This window comes from Paroedura picta, chromosome 10 (assembly GCF_049243985.1).
Source record: "Paroedura picta isolate Pp20150507F chromosome 10, Ppicta_v3.0, whole genome shotgun sequence".
NCBI lineage: Eukaryota > Metazoa > Chordata > Lepidosauria > Squamata > Gekkonidae > Paroedura > Paroedura picta.
This window is the reverse complement of record NC_135378.1, coordinates 18,301,831-18,326,396: the sequence shown is the minus strand read 5'-3', so window position 1 is coordinate 18,326,396 and position 24,566 is coordinate 18,301,831. Positions and strand designations below refer to the sequence as shown.

The 24,566-nt window shown below is 43.2% G+C and overlaps 1 protein-coding gene across 9 annotated transcripts in view; it reads left to right on the top strand.

The window, feature by feature from the left end:
* SLIT2 (slit guidance ligand 2) overlaps positions 1 to 24,566 on the top strand; it is a 350,865-nt gene that overhangs the window by 287,728 nt on the left and 38,571 nt on the right. For 6 of the 9 annotated variants that reach the window (XM_077301587.1, XM_077301585.1, XM_077301594.1 and 3 more), the window contains 11 exons: positions 3,492 to 3,566; positions 5,677 to 5,820; positions 9,977 to 10,120; positions 11,887 to 12,053; positions 13,562 to 13,694; positions 14,575 to 14,643; positions 16,418 to 16,489; positions 16,967 to 17,038; positions 18,194 to 18,265; positions 20,758 to 20,921; positions 22,559 to 22,591. In XM_077301587.1, the coding sequence (XP_077157702.1) occupies positions 3,492 to 3,566; positions 5,677 to 5,820; positions 9,977 to 10,120; positions 11,887 to 12,053; positions 13,562 to 13,694; positions 14,575 to 14,643; positions 16,418 to 16,489; positions 16,967 to 17,038; positions 18,194 to 18,265; positions 20,758 to 20,921; positions 22,559 to 22,591 (1,145 nt within the window). The remainder of the gene's footprint in view (positions 1 to 3,491; positions 3,567 to 5,676; positions 5,821 to 9,976; positions 10,121 to 11,886; positions 12,054 to 13,561; positions 13,695 to 14,574; positions 14,644 to 16,417; positions 16,490 to 16,966; positions 17,039 to 18,193; positions 18,266 to 20,757; positions 20,922 to 22,558; positions 22,592 to 24,566) is intronic. The other 3 variants (XM_077301591.1, XM_077301593.1, XM_077301586.1) reach the window with 1 other exon arrangement.

Here is a 24,566-nt window from a genome sequence, read left to right as displayed (position 1 = left end):
AGGAAGCGCATTTACCCACCTTGGCGGGAGCGCAACTCACCATTGCGCCCCAAGCCAGGAATTTGGGGGTGACCATTGACACCTCCCTGACTATGGAGGCGCAGGTCAAGAGAGTAGCGGGCCAGGCATTCTTCCACCTTCGCCAGGCCCAGCTAGCGCCCTACCTGTCCCCTGACCACTTGGCCACAGTGATCCATGCAACAGTCACCTCCATATTAGATTTCTGTAACTCGCTCTACGCGGGCCTACCCTTGTCCTTGATCTGGAAACTTCAGCTAGTGCAAAATACAACTGCAAGGGTCCTCACTGGAACACCTTGGAGGGCCCACATCCAGCTGGTGCTGAGGCAGCTGCACTGGTTGCCAATTGCTGTCCGGATCTGGTTCAAGGTTTTGGTTCTAACCTTTAAGGCTTTACGCGGGTTGGGACCCACATACCTGAGGGACCGCCTATCACCCTATATGCCCTGCAGGGCTTTACACTCTGCGGGTGAAAATCTGCTGGTCGTTCCCAGCCCCAGAGAAGCGCGCTTAGCCTCAACCAGGGCCAGGGCTTTCTCTGTCCTGGCCCCTACCTGGTAGAATGAGCTCCCAGGAGAGCTGCGGGCCCTGTGGGAGCTGTCAGCATTCCGCAGAGCCTGTAAAACGGAGCTCTTCCACCAGGTCTATGGTTGAGGCTGGGATTGGCGTGGAAGAACATTGCCCCCCCCCCTGGGGGGGTTTGAAGTAGTCATCATTACCCTCCATCCCCCAATGCCCTTGTTCGGGTAGGGGAGAGTGGTATTTTCTGCTGTGTTGGGTATTTTTATGGTCTTTTAGGAGGAGTTTTAATGGGGGATTTTAAGACTACTGTTACCCACCACGAGCCTATAGGGAGTGGCGAGAAATAAATCTAATAATAATAATAAGAAGAAGAATGATAATAATGATAATAATAATATGATATTAGAGAACGTACCCAAATATATAATAACAAAGGCAGTGTCTCTAAATAAATGCATTATTCCAGAGCTAATTAAAAAATATATATGTGGAGGCTCTGCCTACCAAATGCTTTTAAGCAATGCCTCAAAGGCATTGAGCCTTTGGTGCTGTATTTTGTCCTTCCCTTCCTTTGGGGGTTGTTCTGGGTGGTGTTTGGAGATGTGAATCGCATTAAGGTAATCTAAGTTAAAATTCTAAAATGAGGGAAAGCTAACAAGTCACTAGGTACAGGTTATAGACACTGAAAGATTCTTAAGGAACTCAAATATAAAATCACAAATGTCCTCCCACTAACATGGAAAATCATTAAAATTCATCTCCCTACCGGAGGGCACGGAAGTAGAAAAAAGTACCATTAATTTCTTTAAAAGATGCAGGAAATGCTAAGCCAGTTAGTTTAAATTTTAATTAATTAATTAGTTAAATTTTATATAGTTTTAAAATTTGTTAAACATTTATTGGGTGATATGACCATATATGGTCATGTTGACCTGCCCCACTCCACCCCAATGGCCATTGATGGGGCTGGAGGGGGTGGAAAGGGTGAGCATGTACATAGCCCCTGGGTGCGCATGTACATAGCTATGCTTCCCAACCATATTCTGCACTATTGGGCCACTTTGGGGGTTTCTCGAAACCTGAAGAATGTTTCAGGGGTTTCTTGACAGTAAAAAAGTTGAGAAAGGCTGTATTATACACTGAATAGCAGAAGCATATATAGGAACAATTCACACTAAAAAAACCCCCAGTAACTTCTGCAAAGGGAGGTGCTACTTCAGCCATTAAGAGTCCAGTGAGCATATTAACTACAGCCGTGTAGCTATAGTTGAGCCAGTAGACATGGATTTTCAAAAAGCTTTCAACAGGGTCTTTCACCAAAGGCTCCTGAGTAACTTTAATTGTCATGGGATGAGAGGCATAAGTCCTTTTGTCATTTAGCAAACCCAGCCTTTCCATGGGTAAATGAAATGTTTATATTAAGAGGCAGTTGCTGGAAGGCAACAAAAGGGATTATAGACCTTTTGCGGTAACTGATTGGCTATTGTGCAAAACAGGATGTTGGACTAAATGGCCTGTTGATTTGGATCTCTTCTTATGTTTAATTCCCTTGTGTAATGTATACCCAGTGAAGTGTAAGAGTCTGAGTGTCATACAAGATTTGAGAGACTATGGGTTGAATCTCCCCTCTGCCATGGAAGCTTAGTGGACAACCTTGGACCAGATGCACACACTCAGTCTAAACCAGAGATTCCCATCCAGGGTTCTCCAGAATTACTCAAGGATTACTCAAGAGCTCCTCAAGGATTATGCAGCCTTTCCCAGAATTTCAGATGGCCGCTGACATCACTAGACATCACTGGAGCCCACTTCCCCTGTTGCTCTACCCGCCTAGTCTCATTCTTCACAGTAAATGTTAAATGATCGCTTGGCTCCCACACTGAATGATAAATGATTGATTGGCTCCCGCATGTCTCTGGAGGGTATGTCACCACTACTGGGGTTCCTTGAAGCCTGAAAAATCTGTCAGGGGTTCCTCTACTGTCAAAAGATTTTAGAAGAAGAAGAAGAAGAAGAAGAAGAAGAAGAAGAAGAAGAAGAAGAAGAAGAAGAAGAAGAAGAAGAAGAAGAGTTGGTCCTTATATGCCGCTTTTCTCTACCCGAAGGAGGCTCAAAGCAGCTTACAGTTGCCTTCCCTTTCCTCTCCCCACAACAGACACCCTGTGGGGTGGGTGAGGCTGAGAGAGCCCTGAGATTCCTGCTTGGTCAGAACAGCTTTATCAGTGTCGTGGCAAGCCCAAGGTCACCCAGCTGGCTGCATGTGGGGGAGTGCAGAATCGACCCTATCATGCCAGATTAGAAGTCCGCACTCTGAACTATTACACCAAACTGACTCTCATGCAATGTTGGCAAGGCCTAGAATTATAACTCATCTCTGGACTAAAAAGATCAGTTTCTCTGGAGAAAATGGCTGCTTTGGAGGGTGGTCCCACAGTATTCTATCAGTTTTATCAGTGCCATGGCAAGCCCAAGGTCACCCAGCTGGCTGCATGTGGGGGAGTGCAGAATCGAACCCGGCGTGCCAGATTAGAAGTCCGCCTGGCCTAAACTATCTCACATGATTGCTGTGAGGATAAAATGGGGGATATGAGAATAATGTATATCACTTTGAGGAGAACATCTGGGTATAAATGAAGTAAATAAATATTTTTATTTTTGTGAAAAGATTAGAATATAAATCAAATGGAAGAGGCCCTGTAGCATGTTTTTAAACTATTATATAGTCCCTAGAACCTTCAGCCTCTTTATTATTGTTGTTAACATTGGTGAAACATCTGAAATCGATTTACATTCTCTTACATGGGTTGCCCTTCTGAATAAAGCATTCTGCAAACTTTTGGGGACATACTCTCCATGGGAATATGTGTAATTCCGAGTTTTTCTTCACATTTCCTGGACAGTTTAACATTAATCTCAGTATGTATGTCTCTGTGCATGCCGCTCATACAGGCGACTCAACAACAATGAATTCACAGTGTTGGAAGCTACAGGGATCTTCAAGAAGCTTCCTCAGTTGCGCAAAATGTAAGTTTTTTACATTATCTCTTTGTATTGGCAACTTGCAGCTTTGGACAGTGCAATCTGGTTTTGGAAAACATGTGCAGCAGGACAAGGTATTTAAGATAGGTGGTAGCTGGCTACACTCTTATTGATGGAGCTGGCCATGGGCAGTAATAATATTTTCTAGTACAAGTGAGTAGCCATGTTGGCCTGAAGCAGTAGAACAAAGTTTAAGTCTAATGGCACCTTAAAGTTTAATTCATAGAATCATAGAGTTGGAAGGGACCTCCTGGGTCATCTAGTCCAACCCCCTGCACTATGCAGGACACTAACAACTCTATCACTCATCCCCTGTAACCTGCCCCCCCCCCTTGAATCTTCATAGAAACAGCCTCTCCGTCTGATGACTGTCCGGCCTCTGTTTAAAAATTTCCAAAGATGGAGAACCCACCACCTCCCGAGGAAGCCTGTTCCACTGAGGAACCGCTCTAACTGTCAGGAACTTCTTCCGGATGTTTAGACGGAATTTCTCTTGAATCAATTTCATCCCATTTGATTCTTTATTCTCCTCCTGCTTGGAAACAGAGAAATGGCAGTGGGTGTTTGGATTGTTTAAAACATTCGGAATAGTTTTCAGTTATTCTGGGTATAAACTTCCATCTGCATGCCCACTTTTTCAAATACCTGAACAAGTGTACATGCACAATAAAGCTTGTACCTGGAATTAAATTGTGCTGGTTCTAAACGTACCACTGGACGCAAACTTTGATCTGTTTTCTGGCACAATTGTGGCACATTCCAGTCAGTTGTGGACAGCTGTGACCTCTAGTGTGGCTATTATGTGGAAGCAGCGCCAAAAATTGTTTCCCCCTCATATCTTGTAACTTTCCTTCCTTTCCCCCTAAACATGCGGTTGTGCTTCTTGGACCACATCTGAAGTCTGTTTTTCACTTTATCCTTCATTAAACATTCATGGGGTGAGTGATTGAATGAGAATGTCTGTGACTGTGTGCGTAAGGACAGAAAAAATAATCTAAACTTAAATGACTGGTGGGGAAATTGCTTTGGTATCTCATGTGTTCCAATTAATTTCACTGAATTTCTTATTTCAAAGAAAGTTTGGAAACTCAGCTAATTGTTATGCTAAAGAAAAACAAACCTTCGAAGCAGGAATCAATCTGATCAAAAAAAAAACAGACATTCCCTTTTAAATAATGTATGATTTTTCAGAGTTGTAAAGATCTCTAGTCAGTAACAGTTCATTACAGGCTACTGCCCCAAGGTACTGAAATGTTCTTATTTTGTTGTTCATATCTACCTGAGGTAGGAAAGCAGCAACAGTGTCTTTCTAGGGCAGCCAAATGAGGATATTCCCTAGGACGGCCATGGAAGGTGCATTCAGAAATGTCGATATGTGGGATTTGCAATAGCAAAGCATTTAGAGGCCACCCGAATCCAGTGGAAGCTGTTGTGAAATGAGCTAATACATTAGCTAACTTGTCAATGTATTTTTATTTATTTGTTTGTTTGTTTGTTTGAATTTTATTTTATGATTGGATTTATATTATATGCCGCCCATCCCGGCAAGCCAGCTCGGAGCAGTCAACAACATAAACAGAATTACAGAATAAAAACAATTTTACAGTCATAAATTAATTAGTGAAAAAAAAATTCTTAAAATTCCATTGCCAGTCGCATCAAGCAGTTGCCACTTCCAGGGGAGATTGCCATAGAAGGGGCCCAAAACAGATGTTAAACTTGTCCAGGAGTAGATCTTCTTTTGGGCTTTGGTCAAGAAGTCTGCTTCCTTTGGTTAATTTGGGCAGCAACCCAGGAGTTCCAAGTTCAAATCCCCACCCTGCCATGGAAGCATACTGAACCAATCACGCAATTTCAGCCAGACCCACCTCACAGGGTGGTTGTGAGGATTTTAAAAGAATGCTGTAAGCTGCTTTTACTCCCCACTAGGGATACAGGTCGGGGTATAAATACAGTAAAAAAAAATTAAACTCAGCAGTGCTGTCTTGAAATACTATTGTTAAAACAGAACCCTGTCTTTCCTTCTGCATGCTTTAAAAATACTTTTGGAACATTTCCCCCCTTTTTAACCCTCTGTTCCATGGGTGCGCAACAGAAATCTGAGCAATAACAAAATCACAGATATTGAGGAAGGAGCATTTGAAGGAGCATCCGGCGTCAACGAGCTGCTGCTTACCAGCAACCGATTGGAGAACGTCCGGCACAAAATGTTCAAAGGACTGGAAAGTCTGAAAACATTGTAAGTCTGGGCTAAGTATCTTCTTTCTTTCTTTCTTTCTTTCTTTCTTTCTTTCTTTCTTTCTTTCTTTCTTTCTTTCTTTCTTTCTTTCTTTCTTTCTTTCTTTCTTTCTTGCTTGCTTGCTTGCTTGCTTGCTTGCTTGCTTGCTTGCTTGCTTGCTTGCTTGCTTGCTTCCTTCCTTCCTTCCTTCCTTCCTTCCTTCCTTCCTTCCTTCCTTCCTATGTTTGGGCTTCTTTTCTTGCAAATTTTCTGTTAAGGAAAGAAAATAACCTAAATGTTGGACGGCAGCTTTGTTTTAGCTCTCCTCCTGAATATAGTGTAATTACATGAATCATGTATGTGGTCCCCTCACAGCTTATAGCCAGAGGTTTCGTGTGAGCATTTGGCAGCCTGTCATGACTGAAGCCTGTTCGGTTCACAAGGGTAGGAGTGAGATGTATACCAGATGTGGTTCTGGATTGTTGGCCCTGCCTTGAATGGTGGTGTGCACATGTCCTTCCATCTGTTTTTTAACTCTTGAGGCAGGCTTGTATGCAGTGTTTTGATCATCCACCCACCCCAATGCAACAGCTTTTTGAATGAGAGATTCTTAACTACTGCTGGTTTTAAAGCCGTGGGGTAAAATGGTCTTTTCCCGGGAATTCTTGTGAGTGGCAAAAGAAGAAGAAAACCCTGGGGAAATTAAAATATATGTATGGGTTTCCCGTTAAGATGAAGGTTATTTGTTTTAATAGCATTTGACAACGAATTGTACTATTTGGTGTAATTATGAACATTTAATGAGCCTCTTGTGGCGCAGAGTGGTAAGGCAGTGACATGCTGTTTGAAGCTGTCTGCCCATGAGGCTGGGAGTTCAATCCCAGCAGCCGGCTCAAGGTTGACTCAGCCTTCCATCCTTCCGAGGTCGGTAAAATGAGTACCCAGCTTGCTGGGTGGTAAAATGGTAATGACTGGGGAAGGCACTGGCAAACCACCCTGTATTGAGTCTGCCATGAAAACGCTAGAGGGTGTCACCCCAAGGGTCAGACATGACTCGGTGCTTGCATGCACAGGGGATACCTTTACCTTTACCTAAAGGATACTAGATGTTTTCAGTGAGTAAAGCTTTGTTTTTAAGCGCATTGCACTCATCCTGGAAGACTTTGGCAGGTGGGAAGGGCAGGGCTAAGTCTTTCTCAACATGCTGTTCTCCTGGTCTGAATTAGCCCGCAGAAGCCACTGTTTACCCTACTGGGGAAAACATACATGTACCTCTCCTAGTTCCCATGTGTTTCTCTAATGGAGCAAATATCCACTCCACAGGGAGGTTTCAAGGCAGGGAAACAGAACAGAAGGAAGTCTATTGACCCTCCCTTCTCTTGTTCATCTCCAGGACATGTGATATTTAGAGAGAATGTTGGAGAATGTTGTTTTGTATGCATATTTTCATTGCTACATTGGTAAGAGCTGAGTTGCCAGTAGAGATCTAGACCCTGACAGAGCTAACAAAATTCTGCACGACCTGAAAAGTGACCTCTTCCACCAGGCCTATAGTTGAGGCCAGGACAACCAAGATACAACTGTGGACCTCCCCTTGCCTCTCCTATTTCATGCACCTTCTTTTTCTTGTTCCACGCCTATGGGGGCCACCATGACTGGAAAGAGTGATTGAATGAGACAGTGTGGGGTTGTGGAAACTATATGTTAACTCTTAAACTGTTCTATTATTGCATTAAATATGGTTTTAAATGTGATTATGTGTTGTAAGCTGCCTCGAGCCCGCTAGAGGGGAGGGGTAGCCAAGAAATCAAAATGTAAATTTAAAAAAATGTGTTTATACCTCAAGGTCCTGTCCAGGGTAATACCAAAATTAAGGAGTGATCTAGATGTGTGTTGTCTCGCTTCATGTCCCTTTCATTCTACTTCCTAATTAATCTATGTCTGAGTTTTTTTGATCTTAATTTTATCCTGTCTTTTAAACTTATTTTAGTTTAATAGTAAGTAGTAATTTTTATTGTTAGGACCTTTTCAGTTTGTTGTCTAATGTGAAATTATGGTTTTATAGATAGATAGATTCCCCCTGACAAAGACCTGTCACTCCCCCCCTTTTTTTTTGTTTGTTTGTTTGATAATGCTGTCATCTTTTCCACATTTCATAGTTAGCTTGTGTCCTGGATCTGATCCAAATCTGCAGACTGCCTGATGAGCAGTTTGGCCAAAAGCAAATTTCTTCTTTTCTTCCCCGAAGTCTGCTGACACCAGTGGTGTGCGGGGGAGGATAATCTCACAACTGCTCGAAGCAAATCAGCTCTGGTGGCTCTTCTCTAAGGCTCTCCTGCATCCAGTTAACTTTAGTCATGGGAGTACACAAACAAAAATGTCGTCCCAGTTGCATAGTGTACAGAAGTTTGTTTTGAGGAACTCCTGTAGGTAAATGTTCTCAGTGTGCCAAGAAGAGTCTCTTGAAGTGCACGAGTGGAGCACTTAAACCAGCTCTTCTAGCAATCAAGAAGGTTCAGGTATCTGTAAGAAAACCATAGGAGTGCATTCATTTCTATATATCTAGACTACACATGCACTGTGGTTTATAGAATGCCTCCCCCCCCTTTTTTTCTGTAGTCTCTTCACACAGACACTGATTAAATGTGGGGACAATACTGGAGTTCTCTTTGGCAAAGTTTGTGAACTTCAATGAAAAATCTTCAGATTGAATCCCCAGGAGCAGAGAGGGATGGACTTCTTTATTTCTTTAGCTTGTTTCCATCTGAATTAAAAAACACACAAGAGTCAGATTGACACAGATTATGTGGAATCACATAATCTGATACAATCTGATATTTACAGCGGCGTCTGGCCCAGCTCATGCCACTGCCTCCCATCTTCTGCCCCAGCTTCTTCATCCTGACATGAAGCTAGGAAGAGACTGGAGTCCTCGGCTGCAGCCATAGGATAAATGGTCATGGAGTCAGTTGGTATTGCCAAGCACTTTACCCATTACCCATATTCCACAGCTAGCCCTACCACCAGGAGTGTGGGTGGAGGTAGAATAGGCTGGCCAGGCCCAGCAGCTGGCCAGGCCCAACAATCAGTCCTGCTTGGTCCTCTGCTGTCAATACCTCAACAATCTGTTCCATGGCTGCCTCCTTCTGGGCTGTTGGCCTCAGGTAGAGCCTGGCACAGCAGCAGAGCAAGCAGAGTTCAGTGCCAAGCCAGGCCAACCTCCCCCTCCACCATCCATCTTCCTTCACATCTTCTGGTGCACTCCCTGTGGTGGGACAAATGGTCATCATGTCCATAGTCATTTCCGTTTCAAGGAGCCCACCAGAAAATGTGTTTCCATATAAATAAACAAGAAAGCCAGCTTGGTGTAAACAAATAATAAGTGAGCCAGCTTGGTATAGTGTTTAAAGCCTCGAATCTGGAGAACTGGGTTTAATTCCTCACTCCTTCACATGCAGCCAGTTGGGTGACCCTGGGCCAGTCACAGTTCTGTCAGAGCTTCCTCAACCTCACCTACTTCACAGGTTGCTTGTTGCAGGGAGAAGGAAGGGTAGGTGATTGTAAGCCACTTTGAGACTCTTTCAGCTAGTCAAAAGTGGTGTATAAAAATCAGCTTTTCTTCTAAATAAATTGTCCACTGGATAGAGATGCTGAAATCTGCTCAGACCCATGTTTTTTTTAAGTATTCAATTTTATATTAACTTATCATATTGTTTTACAAATGTAACAATATTTAATATAAATTATACAAGGTCCATTTGCATTGTTTTCTGCTTATTTGCATTTTTTTTCATTTTGAGGTTTCCACCTCCTTGTATATAGTAAACTGTAGCTCTAACACGTTTAATGTACTTGAAGGGGCAATTCAACTGCTATTCTTAGAACTGCTGCTAACCCTTCTACCAATTTTTAGAGAGTGGAATTGATTAATAAATGGAGAGGGCGGGGACAATGTGAAAAGTGGCCTTGTTACTTGCCAGTCATAGCAAGTTTTTTCTGATCTTGTGTCTCCCCAAAAGGAATGTACAATTCAAACTGAGTGCATTGTTGGAAAGCTCCTCACTCCTGGAATATCACACTGTTTAGTCACCTATAAAGAACTGTAAACAGACAAGTTGTGTGTGGGGTTGTCTCTTTCACAGGCCAACCAATTAAAGGGCTTGTTTTTTCCCCTCAGGATGCTACGGAGCAATCGTATTAGCTGTGTGAGCAACGATAGCTTCACTGGGCTGAGTTCTGTCCGACTGCTGTCTTTATATGACAACCAAATCACTACCATTGCACCAGGCGCTTTTGACACCCTCCATTCCCTCTCTACACTGTAAGTTTCCCTTCATATTTGTAGCCTATTGTCAACATGGGTGTGAATGTCTCTTTGCATATATAAATAGAGAGAATAAATGATAAAATATAATTTTGCAGACACCAGAACACAAAGCCGGGATGATTACTGAGCAATTTTCATGATGTTATGAGAATCATATTAATTAGTAGGGATGGGCATGAAACAACCAAACCCTCAAACCCAATCAAACAAGAAGCCACAAAACAAGCCAGCTGGTTTGAGCCGGTCTGTTTCTCTTTCTCTCTGCTTAGGGGTGGGGGGGAAGCAAAAGGGACTGTACAGAAGACAGTCACATGGGTGCCACTGTAAGGCAGTGATTGACTTTTGTCCCTCTTGATTCTAAGTTGCAGGGAGCAAAATGGATTGTTGAAATGGCTGGCAGCCATTTAAATCCTCAAGCTAGCTTCCCTCCCTTCCAGATGGAAAGAAGCAAAAGTGAGGTTTTAAATGGCCAGCAGCTGTTTCAGCCTCATTGTAGGGGGTGTGCCTGACCCCTCAGCAGGGTGAGTGAAATATTACACAGGTAGAAAAGCACCACGAAAGGTTATGATCTTCCCATAGTGCAACACAGGACCATTTGTAATGACCCACTTCCTGCATCTTTATGGGCAGAAATTAGGCCGGTAAAGGTGGCAAGGAGGTTAAGTCTAGTGGCTTTTTTAAGACCAACAACATTTCATTCAAGGTATAAGTTTTCATGTGCAAGCACACTCCTTCAGATACAGCAAAACAGGATTTCCTCAACCGCTACATATAGAGGGGAGGGGGGGGTTAGTTGCCAGAAAGGGCTAGAGTTAGAGCTAGTTAGAGTCAATTTGCACAGGTAATGGGGCTGAGATTGGATTAATGCAGGTGACATTAAGATCTGTGAATGGCAATCAATTAACACATAAATAAAGAGTTAACAGACAGATATGAGAACGAAGTTTGAGTCCTGTGATCAGTGTGGTAGATCCATTGGGGTCATCCCTGAGTCCTCTGCAGTTAACATACTGAATGGAAGAAAAGAAGGGCTGGGATGCTCAGAAATGTGATGTCTGCTACCTCTTCAGGAATTTCCTAGAAGAGAACGAAAGTGTGACATATTACTCCAAGCGAATAATTTGCACATATTAAAGATGGCATGTTTATAAATAACGAAATTGCCAAGAGGCCTGTGCTGAAATAGGAAGATGCCAAAAGTACTGAGACTTTAGAGGTAAATTCATTTTTATAGCTGGCATGTAATCCACTCAGCTGTCAGTTTAGACGGGAAACCTATTCTCTGGAGCAAATAAAAGATGGAAATCTCGGGGAGGCAAATTAATGAAAGAGCTGTTGTCAGGTTATAGCTAATAATATAAAGTAATCAGCCTTCATCTCTGTAATTAATTACTGTATTATGGAGAGTTAGAAGCCCGACAGCTAGTCAGCTCTGTGACACCATTAAATTATTTCTAAATAAGACATTTCAGGATTTCTCAGCTGAGACCAAGAATTGCTATTCTGAATTTTCGTGGAGCATGAAGGTGTTTCCGAGTGAGAATTTTATCATCATTGTTTGTGGTGTGGAACATACAAATGAGCATGTGCAGGAAGGGGAAAGCAGAGTGAAGGGAGTTAATGAAATGCATCCTGGTATTTCTCTCCAGTCCAAAAAGTCCTCTCTCTCACCCCCCCCCCCCATTTTTTTTAAACATATTTGTTTGAATGCTTTTCTTACTGGAAATGTAGCTCCTGTATTCTTCACATGTTCTCCTCAGAAACCTCCTAGCCAATCCTTTCAACTGCAACTGCCATTTAGCATGGCTTGGAGAGTGGTTACGGAAGAAGCGCATTGTGACGGGGAACCCTCGCTGTCAGAAACCTTACTTCCTAAAAGAAATCCCAATACAGGATGTTGCCATTCAAGATTTTACTTGTGATGATGGTAAGAAATGCAGTCGTTGTTCTCGTATCATGTAAACAAACAAAGAAACTGAACTTTAATCTTTTATATTATGGTGATCTTCTAAAGCAAGGATCCCCAAACCCCGGGCCACAAAGTGGTACCGGTTCATGGAACCCTTGGTACTGGGCTGCAGCAGGGGGGAGGGTGACGCCAGTGCACTTCCCTCCCCCCCCCCTGCGGTGCGGCACTCACTGCACCAGGAGCGATTGGGCGCTTTGGTGGCCGAATCTCTCAAGCCTAGCTGTAGGCCTAGGCTTGAGCGAATCGGCCACTTTGGTGGCCAGTCACTCCCAGCACAGCGAGCACCATGCTGCGAGGGGGGGGAGAGGTGCTCCCGCTGCCGCACACCCGCGCCTCCCTATCCCCCCCCACGGGCCTAGGCTTGAGCAAATATCAGTTTCATATCAGTTAGTGATATGGCATAAGTGTCTGTGTTCACATGCATAATTATTGAAAGAAGAACCATGGAGAATCCCTTGCACTGGCCTATATACATCATTGAACATAAGAAGAGCAATGCTGGAGCAGAGCAGAGGCCGACAAAGTCCAGCGCCTCCCATAGTGGCCAGCCAGATCCTCTGAAGGGCCAACGAACAAGACATAGGGCAAGGTTGGCCAAACTGGATCTCCAGATGCCCATAGACTACAGTTCACACGAGCCCCTGCCAGCACATGGGAATTGTAGCCCATGGACATTTGAAGAGCCACAGTTTGGCCAACCCTAGCATAGAGCCTTTGCCTCCTTCTACTGATATTAAAGATTTACTGCTTCAATATAAGGAGGTTCCCTTTACTTGTTATGGCCCGTAGCCTCTATTAAACCTATTTTCCATGAATCTGTCTAATTCCCTTTTCAAGCTATGCTTGTGGCCATCATTATGACCTCTGACAGTGAATTCCACATTTTTAAGTACTTCTTTTAAGGTCTGCTCATGTATTCTTGCCGCAAACACTATGGTTGTGTTAGCCATGCTAAGTCCTTTTTTTTCTTCAGCAGCTGTGGCCTCAAGTGAACATTGGCTGGGTACAGAGGGTCAGACTAGGTTCTAGAAGACCCAGGTCCAAGTACAATAGAGCAGGGAATTATGATATACACTATCCTGCCCACCCCTTGGAGGAAGGGCTGAATTAAAAGGTACTAAATAAAATCAAATAAGTGCTCCGGAAGCTGCCAATTATATCCTTCAACATGTAATTGACATTCCAGGGGTAGTCAAACTGCGGGCCTCCAGATGTCCATGGACTACAATTCCCAGGAGCCCCTGCCAGCAAACGCTGGCAGGGGCTCCTGGGAATTGTAGTCCATGGACATCTGGAGGCCCGCAGTTTGACTACCCCTGATTGTGAGTTACGGTTTATGATTTCTGTTCACCGGGATCCTTGCAAGCAAAACATTCATATAAATCTAAAATGGGATCGTGTGGTTGAAGACAGTGCTAAATGGTCTCAGATGAGTAAGGCCTATATGTATTTTTTTAATGAACTAGGGAATGATGACAACAGTTGCTCGCCGCTTTCCCGCTGTCCTGTAGAATGTACTTGCCTAGATACTGTAGTTCGTTGCAGCAACAAAGGCCTGAAGACTTTGCCCAAGGGTATCCCGAAAGATGTTACTGAGCTGTGAGTAGTGCCCTCTTTTTCTTGAATTTTATGCCAGTAATGATGATGTGTCTTGTAAGGATGACGGGGGTGATTCTGTGTTGGCGTGAGTGCTAAATTTCTTAATGCAAGTGGAAACGCAAGGAAAAACACAACACAATCCCATCTTTGTGGAAGGTAAAACAAAAATGTTCCGTTTGGCTCTGGGGTGCCATGAAGCCGAATACAGCATTTCCTGCCCTTGCTGGGACACTGAAGCCAGGGATGAGCCAAGCCTTCCAGGCCTGGCTCTTTCCTATGGGTGTTGGCCTGGCCTTAGCAAAAAAGAGAATACCAAAAAATTGACATGGAGCATCGGAAGCCCTAAAGAGTGCCAGGACTGGGAGGGGGCTGGGCCAATATCGACATTGTGCACAAGCGGGAATTTGCCCCACTGCCATATGAGCACCGGCCCGGCCTCCCCCCCCCCCCATGCATAATTGGTCTAAGAATCCCAGATAATACAGTTCTAGAAAATAGCAGTAATGACCCAAAATAGTGATTTCCATGAATATCTTTGGCTCTGGTGTTTTGTTACTCAAACTTTTAGTGCTGATATACAACAGATATCCTTCTGGAACCAAGGAGATATATGTACATTATGTTAAAACATCATTGTGTACTGTGGTAAAATTATTTTGGTGCAGGTGTGCGTCTAGCTCTTTAGCTTGCTCTTGGTCTCATCTAGTCCCCAGCTACCATGTTATCCTAACAAAGAAGGAAAATTGTAGGTAATTGTAGAACTTGTATTTTATTTACTAACCTGAACATTTCCGGCATGGGTCTTGCAATATTTCCGGACACTTTACTCAGGGAACTATTATTAATTTCGGTTACGTCATGCTGTATTTTCCTTTTGTAGGTATTTGGATGGAAACCAGTTCACGCTTGTCCCCAAAGAACTTTCAAACTATAAACACTTAACTCTTATGTAAGTAACCTTCAGCACATCTCCCTCTGCTGATGTTATTTAAAAATCTCTTCTTCCGTTAAATGAAGTCGTTTCAAGAAAAACATAAAATGTAGTGGACCTTTTAACAAATATGACTCTAGTGCACATTTTAGAAATGGTATCTTTTTAGTTCACCGATCACGACACAATTCGTTAGAAAATATGGAGACAGAAACCCCCATTACCCACTCCAAAAGTTGCATTCTCCCACAAAACACTCTGCGGAATATGGCCGCAGTTGTTCATGGGACAGAAGGAGTCCAGCAGACTGCATGTGATTTTCAGCTACCAAAGAAATTGGCACAATTTGTTTGGAACAAGGTTGCCTTACGGTGGGAAAGAACAGTGGGAAAGAGCATGATCATTACAGGAAGTTTTGGTTCTTTTAATAAAGTCAGTTGAGCCATAAGTGCAGTCTCCCAGCTAAGCAAGTTCACCAAGATTATATCATGCGGCAATATCAGTAAAACTTTTTTATGTTTAAAAACTCTGTCACCCACTAATTTGGGTCACAACCATGTAGGCCTGCCAGCCACCAGGTGATAGTTGGATGTCTCCTACTATCTCAGCTGATTTCCCAGCAACAGAGATCAGTTCACCTGGAGAAAAGGACCCTTTGGAAGGTGGAATCAATCAATCAATGTTTATTTAGGGCCATTCAGACCAAAATTAAAATACAAGCAATTAAAAACTAAGACAATTTAAAAAGGGAAAAAACAGTAATAGTACTATAAAAATTTTAAAAGATCTGACAACATAAAAACTTTAAAAGGTTACATTCAATATTTAAAACATAGTTTAAGTTGCCAGGGACAAATGTCTCTTTGTACTTCTGAAGTTGGATCAGAGAGAAATTTTCTGATCCACATACATAGTACGCAATTTCATGGCGGCAGTGCAAAATTTAGCTGTGCAGAGAGTTATTTGCCTGACTTCATCTTGAAGCAGCACCTTGACTTTCTCCTTGGGGGAAGATCTTGAGTAGGTGTTCAAAATTGGCTGAATAATGTTACATCTGATGGTATCATAAATAGGGCAGAACAGAAGCACATGTTCGTCTGACTCTATCCATCCGCTGGCACAAGGACAGAGTCGCCGAGCAAGAGGAATGTTGTAATTTTGTAATGCCCCTCCAATTTTGTAATGCCCCTCCAACACAGCTGTATGTAGAGCTGAGCATCTCACTTGGGCGAAGGCCCTTCTATGGGTGTTAAGATCTAGGTCTGACAGATATGGGGCTGGAACAAGCTTGAAATGGATCCTATCTGGACACAGAAACTCTGGTGGAAGGTGGAGTCTATGGAGTACACCCAAGTGAAGTGCCTCTCCTCCCCAACCCTGCTGTTCTCTAAAACTTCCAGTATTTCCCAACCTGGAGCTGGCAACTCTACCAGGGCTGTATACACATGTGCACTGTTTCTAAGTGCTTTTATCATCAGTCAAGAAGTCAGTAAAAGCTTCATTTTTACATCAAAAATAACAAGGCTTCATTTAAGTATTGGCCTCCAAAAACGCTCATAAGGCCTCATGTAGGTCATTTGTAGGATTACTTAGCTGCCTTTTCCTGTAATGATTTCTTTTGCCTTTCTTCCAACCCCAATAAATGTTTCCTGGGGTTGTACCCTGCATGCACACATCTGAATCAGATAACATTTTGAGAAAGGTATTAACATTATTAGATCTACTGATATGCTTTGATGTCTTAAAATTTGTGCTGTATCCTGAACGACTGAATTTCTGACTTTTTTTTTAGAGATTTAAGTAACAATCGAATCAGTACTCTCTCTAACCAGAGTTTCAGTAACATGACTCAGCTGCTCACCTTGTAAGTATATATGTGTCACAAAGGGTTATGGGAGGATCTGTTTAGAGAAATCATTATCACTTGAAGACCCACATACAATGAGACGAGTGGCAGATCTTTGTGCCTAAATGCATTATTTTCGTAGCAAATCCTACTAATGAGATAAATGGTTGGGAACAATTTTTAGAGCCACGCTTTCTGTATTATAGCTAATTCCTATATTATATCATATCATAGTATATACAATTTGATATAATATGTCTTATCCAGTCTATAATTATTTTGTGACAAATGTTTCAGACTCTGTAAATTTTTATCTGCGATTTGTCCATGACTGTAATAATAACAATAATTCTGGAATCTGAGACCGTGTTTGCCGTTTTTAGTACTAGAATTTCCATCTGGCCTGGCAGTGTGACAATGATCTCTGAAGAACAAAAATGCCGCACAGTTGTTTATGAGATGTCGCTTGACAATGTCATCTTGTTGTGCTTTCAGAATTCTCAGCTACAATCGCCTCCGGTGTATTCCAGCCCGAACATTTGATGGCTTGAAATCGCTCCGATTGCTGTAAGTAGTGCTGTTTAAGTACAGTTCATTTATTTGTGAGCTGCACTTGGAAAGGGGAGCCTGCTTCACTATGGGACTCAAGCAGCGGGGGGGGGGGGCTTGCCCACACAATGCCAGATACACAAATGGCAATATGGTATAAGAAGTTCCCATGTCAGTGCTACAGGAGTTGAGGAAAATGGGTTCTTTGCACGGGGACTTCCCACATGAACCATCTGCCACCCACCCCTACCCTGTAATTGTGCCATTTTATACATTATCTGGGTAGTTTGGGGATCTGTTGTACACCAGTGGTCCCCAACCCGCGGGCCGCGGCCCGGTGCCAGGCCGCGAAGGCCATGGCACCGGGCTGCGGCTCCCTCTCCCCGCCCCCCCTCCACAGTAAAAAACTTCCCAGGCCGCAACCTTGCGGCCCGGGAAGCTTCTTACTGCGGGAGGGGGGAGAGGGAATCAGGGCCGTGCCCGCGCATTGCGCATGCGCGGGCCCAACCGCACATGCTCAATGCGTGGGCGGGCAGTTGCCCTGCCGGTCCCCAGTCTCAAAAAGGTTGGGGACCACTGTTGTACACCAGTTGAGTAATGCATGAATTTATAGAGCCATGTCTAGACAAATGATCTAGAAAGCAGCCAGAGCATTATACAGCTAAAAGAAACAGCTTGATCAGCTTGATCTCTTCAGGCTGGGAACCGTTCACAGATTTTTCTCACTTCAGTGCAGCGTCCTAAGGAAGGGAGACCCCCAAGGAAGAACCTGCATAGGAAGGCAACAGCAATCCACCTCTGCTTCTCATTTGTTTTGAAAGCTACTTGCTGGGGCTGCCGTGAGCAGGCTGTGGCTAGATGCCACCTATGCAGAGGAAGGCTCTTGGTGCTCATGTATCTAGTGCTGTAAACTCTCTAAGAGTCAACCTACACACTGTGCCTAGATTGAAGAGATGTATAGCACCCTCCTAATAAGAGTTTGTTAAAGTCAACAAGCTTAGAAGGGTGTAATTCCGCTTACGGTGGAGCTGTTAGGTGCCCGGACATTCTTGGGACATTCTTGAGCTCATTCAAACACCTGTGCAAAGCAACTAGGGGTGCCTTTGATGCTGTATACTAAAGCAGCACTTCTTCATTTTTGTCCATGAATAATTTTTTCCTCTCGTTTGCTAGGTCCTTGCACGGCAATGATATTTCCGTTGTACCTGAAGGTGCTTTTAATGACCTTTCAGCGTTATCTCATCTGTGAGTATTGTCCCTGAGTCAATATTTACATTAATATTCTGGCTGTGCAGTTAATATCCGGATCCTGAGTGTTTAAATGTGTGTTGTTCCTGGAAACAGTTGTCTGAGGGGACTTCTGTGACTCCACAACTTATTGCTGTGCGGTGTTGTGCTTGTCCCATCGATCACCAGTGCTACGAGAATGTAATTCCTGTTTCAGTAAATCTTACATTTGGGCTATAAGATGAGCTAGATCAGTGGTTCTCAATCTGGGGGTCGGGACTCCTTTGGGGGTTGAACGACCCTTTCACAGGGGTTGCAGCAGGGCAAGCAGCTCGAGATAGATCATTCATCTGTCTGGAGCAGTGGAAAAGAGGGAGATCGGCATGGTGGGACAAGAGGCAGAACTGAACTGAGAAACCCCAGAAAAGAAAAGAAAAACAGTTAATATACAATCATGAAAAACTGATCTTCAAACCACTGGTCGGTTTCGGTTTAATTTCTGTGAAAGAAGACTTGCATGATTTTATGGTTGGGGGTCACCACAACATGAGGAACTGTCTTAAAGGGTCGCAGCATTAGGAAGGTTGAAAACCAGTGAGCTAAATGTTCATAGGCACAAGAAATAAATGAGTGGGGCTCACAGTGTAAATTATTTTGTAACTTCTGATTGAAAAAATTATCCTTAGTAAACATTTATCTGTTTTCTGCTCTTTTAAACTAATATACTTTCATCACTCATTTGTCTGTGAGTCTGTAAGACTACATTTATGTTAATAGTCATACTGGGCCAATCATATTTGGACACGCACCAAATACCTTGTGTGACATGAAAGCAGAAATTATCATGTCAAGCCTCCAACTACACACCTAAACAGCTTAATGGGACTTCAAATAGAATGTCAAACCTCATGCATTTATGCTTTGTGGAAGGTGCTCATTCATAAAAATCATAGAACCATAGAGTTGGAAGGGGCCATCTGGGCCATCTGATTCAACCCCCTGCACAATGCAGGATCAGCCTAAAGCAGGGGTAGGCAAACTGTGGCCCTCCAGAAATCTGGAGGGCCACAGTTTGCCTACCCCTGGCCTAAAGCATCCAGGAGAAGTATCTGTCCAGCCACTGCTTAAAGATTTCCAGTCCGAGGGGAGCTTTCCAGCTCCTTAGGCAGCTTATTCTACTGCTGAACTACTCGGACTGTGAACATTTTTTTCCTGATATAATTATGGTATGTGAAGAGGGCTTCCGTGGTGATCTCACAAGATAGCATTTGTCCATTGTGTCAGTTTAAATCCCACACTGTCCTGTACTTGAATCAAGATATTAACAGCCGTGGGAAATCTGTTCTTCTCTGATGGCTAGGTTTCTTGGTGTCTCTGTCTGATGATATCACATTCCTCAAATCTTCTAATTCCATAATTTCCTTGCAAGTATAGAGATTCCTAATCAGTCTTTTTCCCCATGAGAAAGAGGTGTTAAAATGTAAGGATGGGAAGGAAGAGACTAATTAATGGATGAAAGACGGCCCAGTACTCAAGTTGCATAAAAAAATTCCTTGGAGCTTTCTTTTGGTGTGAGCCAGTTTGGTGTAGTGGTTAGGAGTGCGGACTTCTAATCTGGCATGCCAGGTTAGATTCTGCACTCCCCCACATGCAACCAGCTGGGTGACCTTGGGCTCACCACGGCACTGATAAAGCTGTTCTGACCGAGCAGTGATATCAGGGCTCTCTCAGCCTCACCCACCCCACTGGGTGTCTGTTGTGGGGAGAGGAATGAGAAGGCAACTGTAAGTCGCTTTGAGCCTCCTTCGGGTAGGGAAAAGCAGCACATAACAACCAACTCTTCTTCTTCTTCTTCTTCTTCTTCTTCTTCTTCTTCTTTTCTCCCTATCAAGGAATGCTGGATTTTTACCTCATATTTTCTTTCCCTCTTAATTACTTGCTACTTAAGATCCACTTTTCATGCATATTTCTACAGCTGAAAGAATGAAACTCGGTGGGGAGCCAGCTTGGTGTAGTGATTAAGAGTGTCATCTTCTAATCTGGCGAGCTGCATTTGATTCCCTACTCCTCCACATGCAGCCAGCTGGGTGGCCTTAGGCTCATCACAACCCTGTTAGAGTTGTTCTGACCAAGCAGTCCTCTCAGAGCTCTCTCAGCCTCACTAACCTCACATGGTGTCTGTTGTGGGGAGAGGAAAGGGAAGGTGATTGTAAGCCGCTTTGAGACTCCTTCAGGTAGAGAAAAGCAGCATATAAGAGCCAACTCTTCATCTAATGTATAGCTAGGCTGGTCTGGGAATTCCCACATTGTTTTTCAGTTCTTCCTTCCCATCCTATATCAAAGGAAGCCAATTTTGAACCAAAGACCCATATTCCCTTATAAATTAATGCATGCTTCACTTTGGAATGTTTTGTGTTACATTTCAATGTTAGTTAAACTTTGAGAGTGTTCCTATGAAATGATAATTGGCTGTGTTTTTTCTTTTTTCTTTATCTTTTTATGGTCCACAGTGCCATCGGAGCAAATCCACTGCACTGTGATTGCAACATGCAGTGGTTGTCCGACTGGGTGAAATCAGAGTACAAAGAACCAGGGATTGCCCGATGTGCAGGTCCTGGGGAAATGGCTGACAAACTACTCCTTACAACTCCATCCAAAAAGTTTACTTGTCAAGGTACGGCTCGGTTCTTTGGTTTTGGTTTTTAATTTTCCTGTTTGTGTGTGGTCCAGTGATCTAGAATCAGTGAAGATAGTTTAACAAGAAACAGGGTTGATTGGGGAAGTGCTGCTTATCAGCAGCGCAGAGTCAACTGACCCAATGTTTCGCAGTATCCAAATACCCATGCTGATTAGAATTGCCAGACTCCAGGTGGGGATGGAAAGCCCCCAAGGTTACAACTGATCTCCAGGCAACAGAGCTTTGTTCCCCTGGAGAAAAGTATTGTTCTTGAAAGTGGAGTTTATGGCATTGTTCCCCATTGAAATATACAATTATTTCCCAACCTGGAGCAGAAAACCAAAGTGCTGAAAGATACTACATCCTCTGTAAACAGAGAAGACCTGTTCCCCAATCACTTTTGCTCATATTGGTTGTGTGTAGAGTTGCCAGCTTTGGGTTGGAAAATACCTGGAGACTTTGGGGAGCAGGTGGGATGGGGAGGGACTTCATCAGAGTCTAATGCTATGGAGTCCACCCTCCAAAGCAACCATTTTATCCAGGGGAACTGATCTCTGTCACCTGGAGACTATAATACCTGGTGGTTCCCCTGGTCCCATCTAAGGACTGGAGTCCCTAGTTGTGTAATTTATATCTTTAACTGCAGTGAGTTACGTCGTTGTCACTTACTTAAACTTTTCTTCTAGAAAGCAGAGTGCATAACAGTTGAGATGCCAAATTCTTCCCAATTTTCATTCAGTGGTATTTTGTTCCCTGTGTCCTTTAAAAAGCAAATAAGCCATGAGTGACATCATATGTAAACATCCCTGTTTATTAGAATGGGTGTCATTGTGGGCTTTGACAGCCATCATCGTTCTCCAGTTACGGCCATCTGCACAAACATCTTATGGACATTCTCTTATCATACATTTTTCTGGTATTCCCCTGCAGATATTGGATTGTTTTGCTATCATCTGTTGTGTTTGGTTGATCACATGGCAGATCTGCACATGAGCTCATGATGGAGACATTTGAGAGTCCTTGTGTTTTTAACAATTGGGATTTAGTAGAATAGATCCAGTGTGCTTAATGCTGAATTCCTGGGTACATCTGGCTTTGCTTTGGTCTTGTATACAAGCTCACATTTAAGAATGAATTGTTACTATCAACTGCAACTACGCAGAGATGAACATATATATATTTTTAAATATTGTAACCAATTCTTTGATTGAGTTCCTTATTATCCATTAGAAAAATAGTAATACCATCACCAGAGATTGTGTTCATGGTATACATTTCCCACTGCAACTCCTTTAAATTCCTTTGGCTGCCTGATTAGAATAGCCAATGGCTTTAATGCAGTAACTAACCCTAGTTTAGAGTTAGGACATCCTGGGCTCATACCCTTCAACATCTTAAATATATTATTTTTGAACCAGTCTTTGAGGCAGGATTATCAAGGGTGCTCTGATGTGTAAAATGTTACCTAAATGTTTCATTAGGAATATTGCGGGGTAAAGAGCATACTTCCATGGCTCATTTCTTCCCTAGAGTATTCACCCTCATTCCATCCCCGCCAATTATTTTGGAGCATCCCATCTAACAGGTTTTAACTTTTTACTTCTGGCATTTCAAAATCCACGCCCTGCTTCAAGAGGTTCCAGGGCCTTGTGGTTTTCTTAGACCAGGTAAGATTGTAAAGTGCCCTTAACTGGATGTCCTGTTTTAAGAAAAGACCTTCTGACCTACCTTACATGTTATTCAAGCAAATTTTCCCCTATCATGCATGCATGTATATTTTGGTCCTTCCCATTTGCCTGGATGATTTTTGTGTAGCTGTCCCTCAGTTCCTATTTGTTTGAACCCAAAATTGAACGTGTGGACCTTTGGGCTACCACTGAATCCAAACGTCTGTCTGTTAATTCTTGTACTTGTATGCTGATTGATGGCCATCCTCAAGATTCTGAGAACTGTTTCAATCCTATCTTGGCTATAATAGCATCTGTAGCTGAAACCTCCATGGCAATTAACACCATCACCCCTCGCCTTCTCTTATGCATATATGTACAGTTGGAGAGATTTCATTTCATTTTATCTGAAGAAGTGTGCATGCACAAAGTTTTATCTTGACTAAAACTTTGTTGGTCTTAATGGTGCCACTGGACTCAAGCTTTCTTTGAATGATAACTTGAGACTCCCTCCCAATTTGGTCCTCCGCTGTGGATCCTTGTGTATTATTTTCTATTGTGTTAATTGCACAACAGCGTGGATCCAAACCTTAGAGGCCAAAGGCAATTCTGTTGCCCCTGCCCGGGTCAAGGGGAGACCTCTTCCCTTATCTCATCTTTTCAGATGATCATCTGCATCACTGGAGACCAAGCTTCCTAGGCAAGTACTCAGTAGGTCTTCCAGCTCTGTGTTATGAAATGCCTGGAGATTTTAGGGATGGAGCCCAGAGAGGGCGAGGTGTGGGGAAGGGGGGGAACTCAAGCATGGAATCCAACTTCCAAAGCAGCCATTTTCTCCAGGGGGAACAGAACTTGGTTGCCTGGAAATCAATTGTAATAGTGGGAGATTGCCAGGTGCCACCTGAAAGTTGGCAACCAAGTACAACCCAACACCAAACATCAGGGATGGCCAAACTGTGCCTCTCCAGGTGTCCATGGACTACAATTTCCATGAGCCCCTGCCAGCATGTAGAGAGCCACAGTTTGGACACCCTTGTGATACATTACTAGAATGAGGCACATGGTTCAGGTATAATTCTGCCTCTAGTGTGAGGCAATACCACTTTTGTGGCCTACCGGTCAGATGCTTCTTAAGTTCACATCTGTATTTTTTTATTATTTTCACAAGGCCTACTGTCTGAATTCCTAAGCCAAGTGTTGTGAGGTGCCATCTGAAACTGGTGTCCCTTTTTTGGGAGGTGGGGGGTGGGAGTTCAGAAACGTGGAAAGCCACCAATTCTAACTAATCCTGCAATGTTTATCTCAGTCGCCTTCCAAGGACCATTCCACCGCATAGCTCTTTCCCGCATTTCCAATTGCCCTTTCCGTTAAAGACGCTCTTAAATATTTTCATCTGGTCTCATCTTGGACAATATTAATCAGTCTCTCTTCTCTGTATATTTTTGGCTATTTTTTGTCTACCTCAGCTTCAAACTGTTAATCCCTACCCTTAAATCTTCTCACAGCTTTGCCCCAAACCTTTCTCTCTTTTGCTTTCTTCCCTAATTCCTCTTTTCCCCCTGGTCTCATTCTGATCTTCATGTCCTTGATTTAGTTAATTTAAGTCCTTGCCTTCAGCATTTTCAGAGTGACGTGAAGAGAGCTATTTCTTTTTGTCCCCCTGGAGCTCCTTAAAATCTGCTATTTCTCCAATGCCATTTCTCACCCAGTTTGTGCTTGCCATTATGACTTAGCCTTTCCCATTTCTATCCTATATCAAATTTCTTTCTTTCCGTGTTCTTTTTGTCTCTTTGGTCTTGTCAGAATTTCTTTGTTGGCAAGAAAATGGCAGCAAAGATTGAATCCCTTGTTCTTTCCTTACTCTTGTGCGCAACTGGTATTGAATTAATGCCTGATATTAAAAGGAAATGCTAAAGATGGTAAGAAGCTGCATTTAACGACCAGCCACATTTTGCTCCTAAAGTAAATGTCCTCT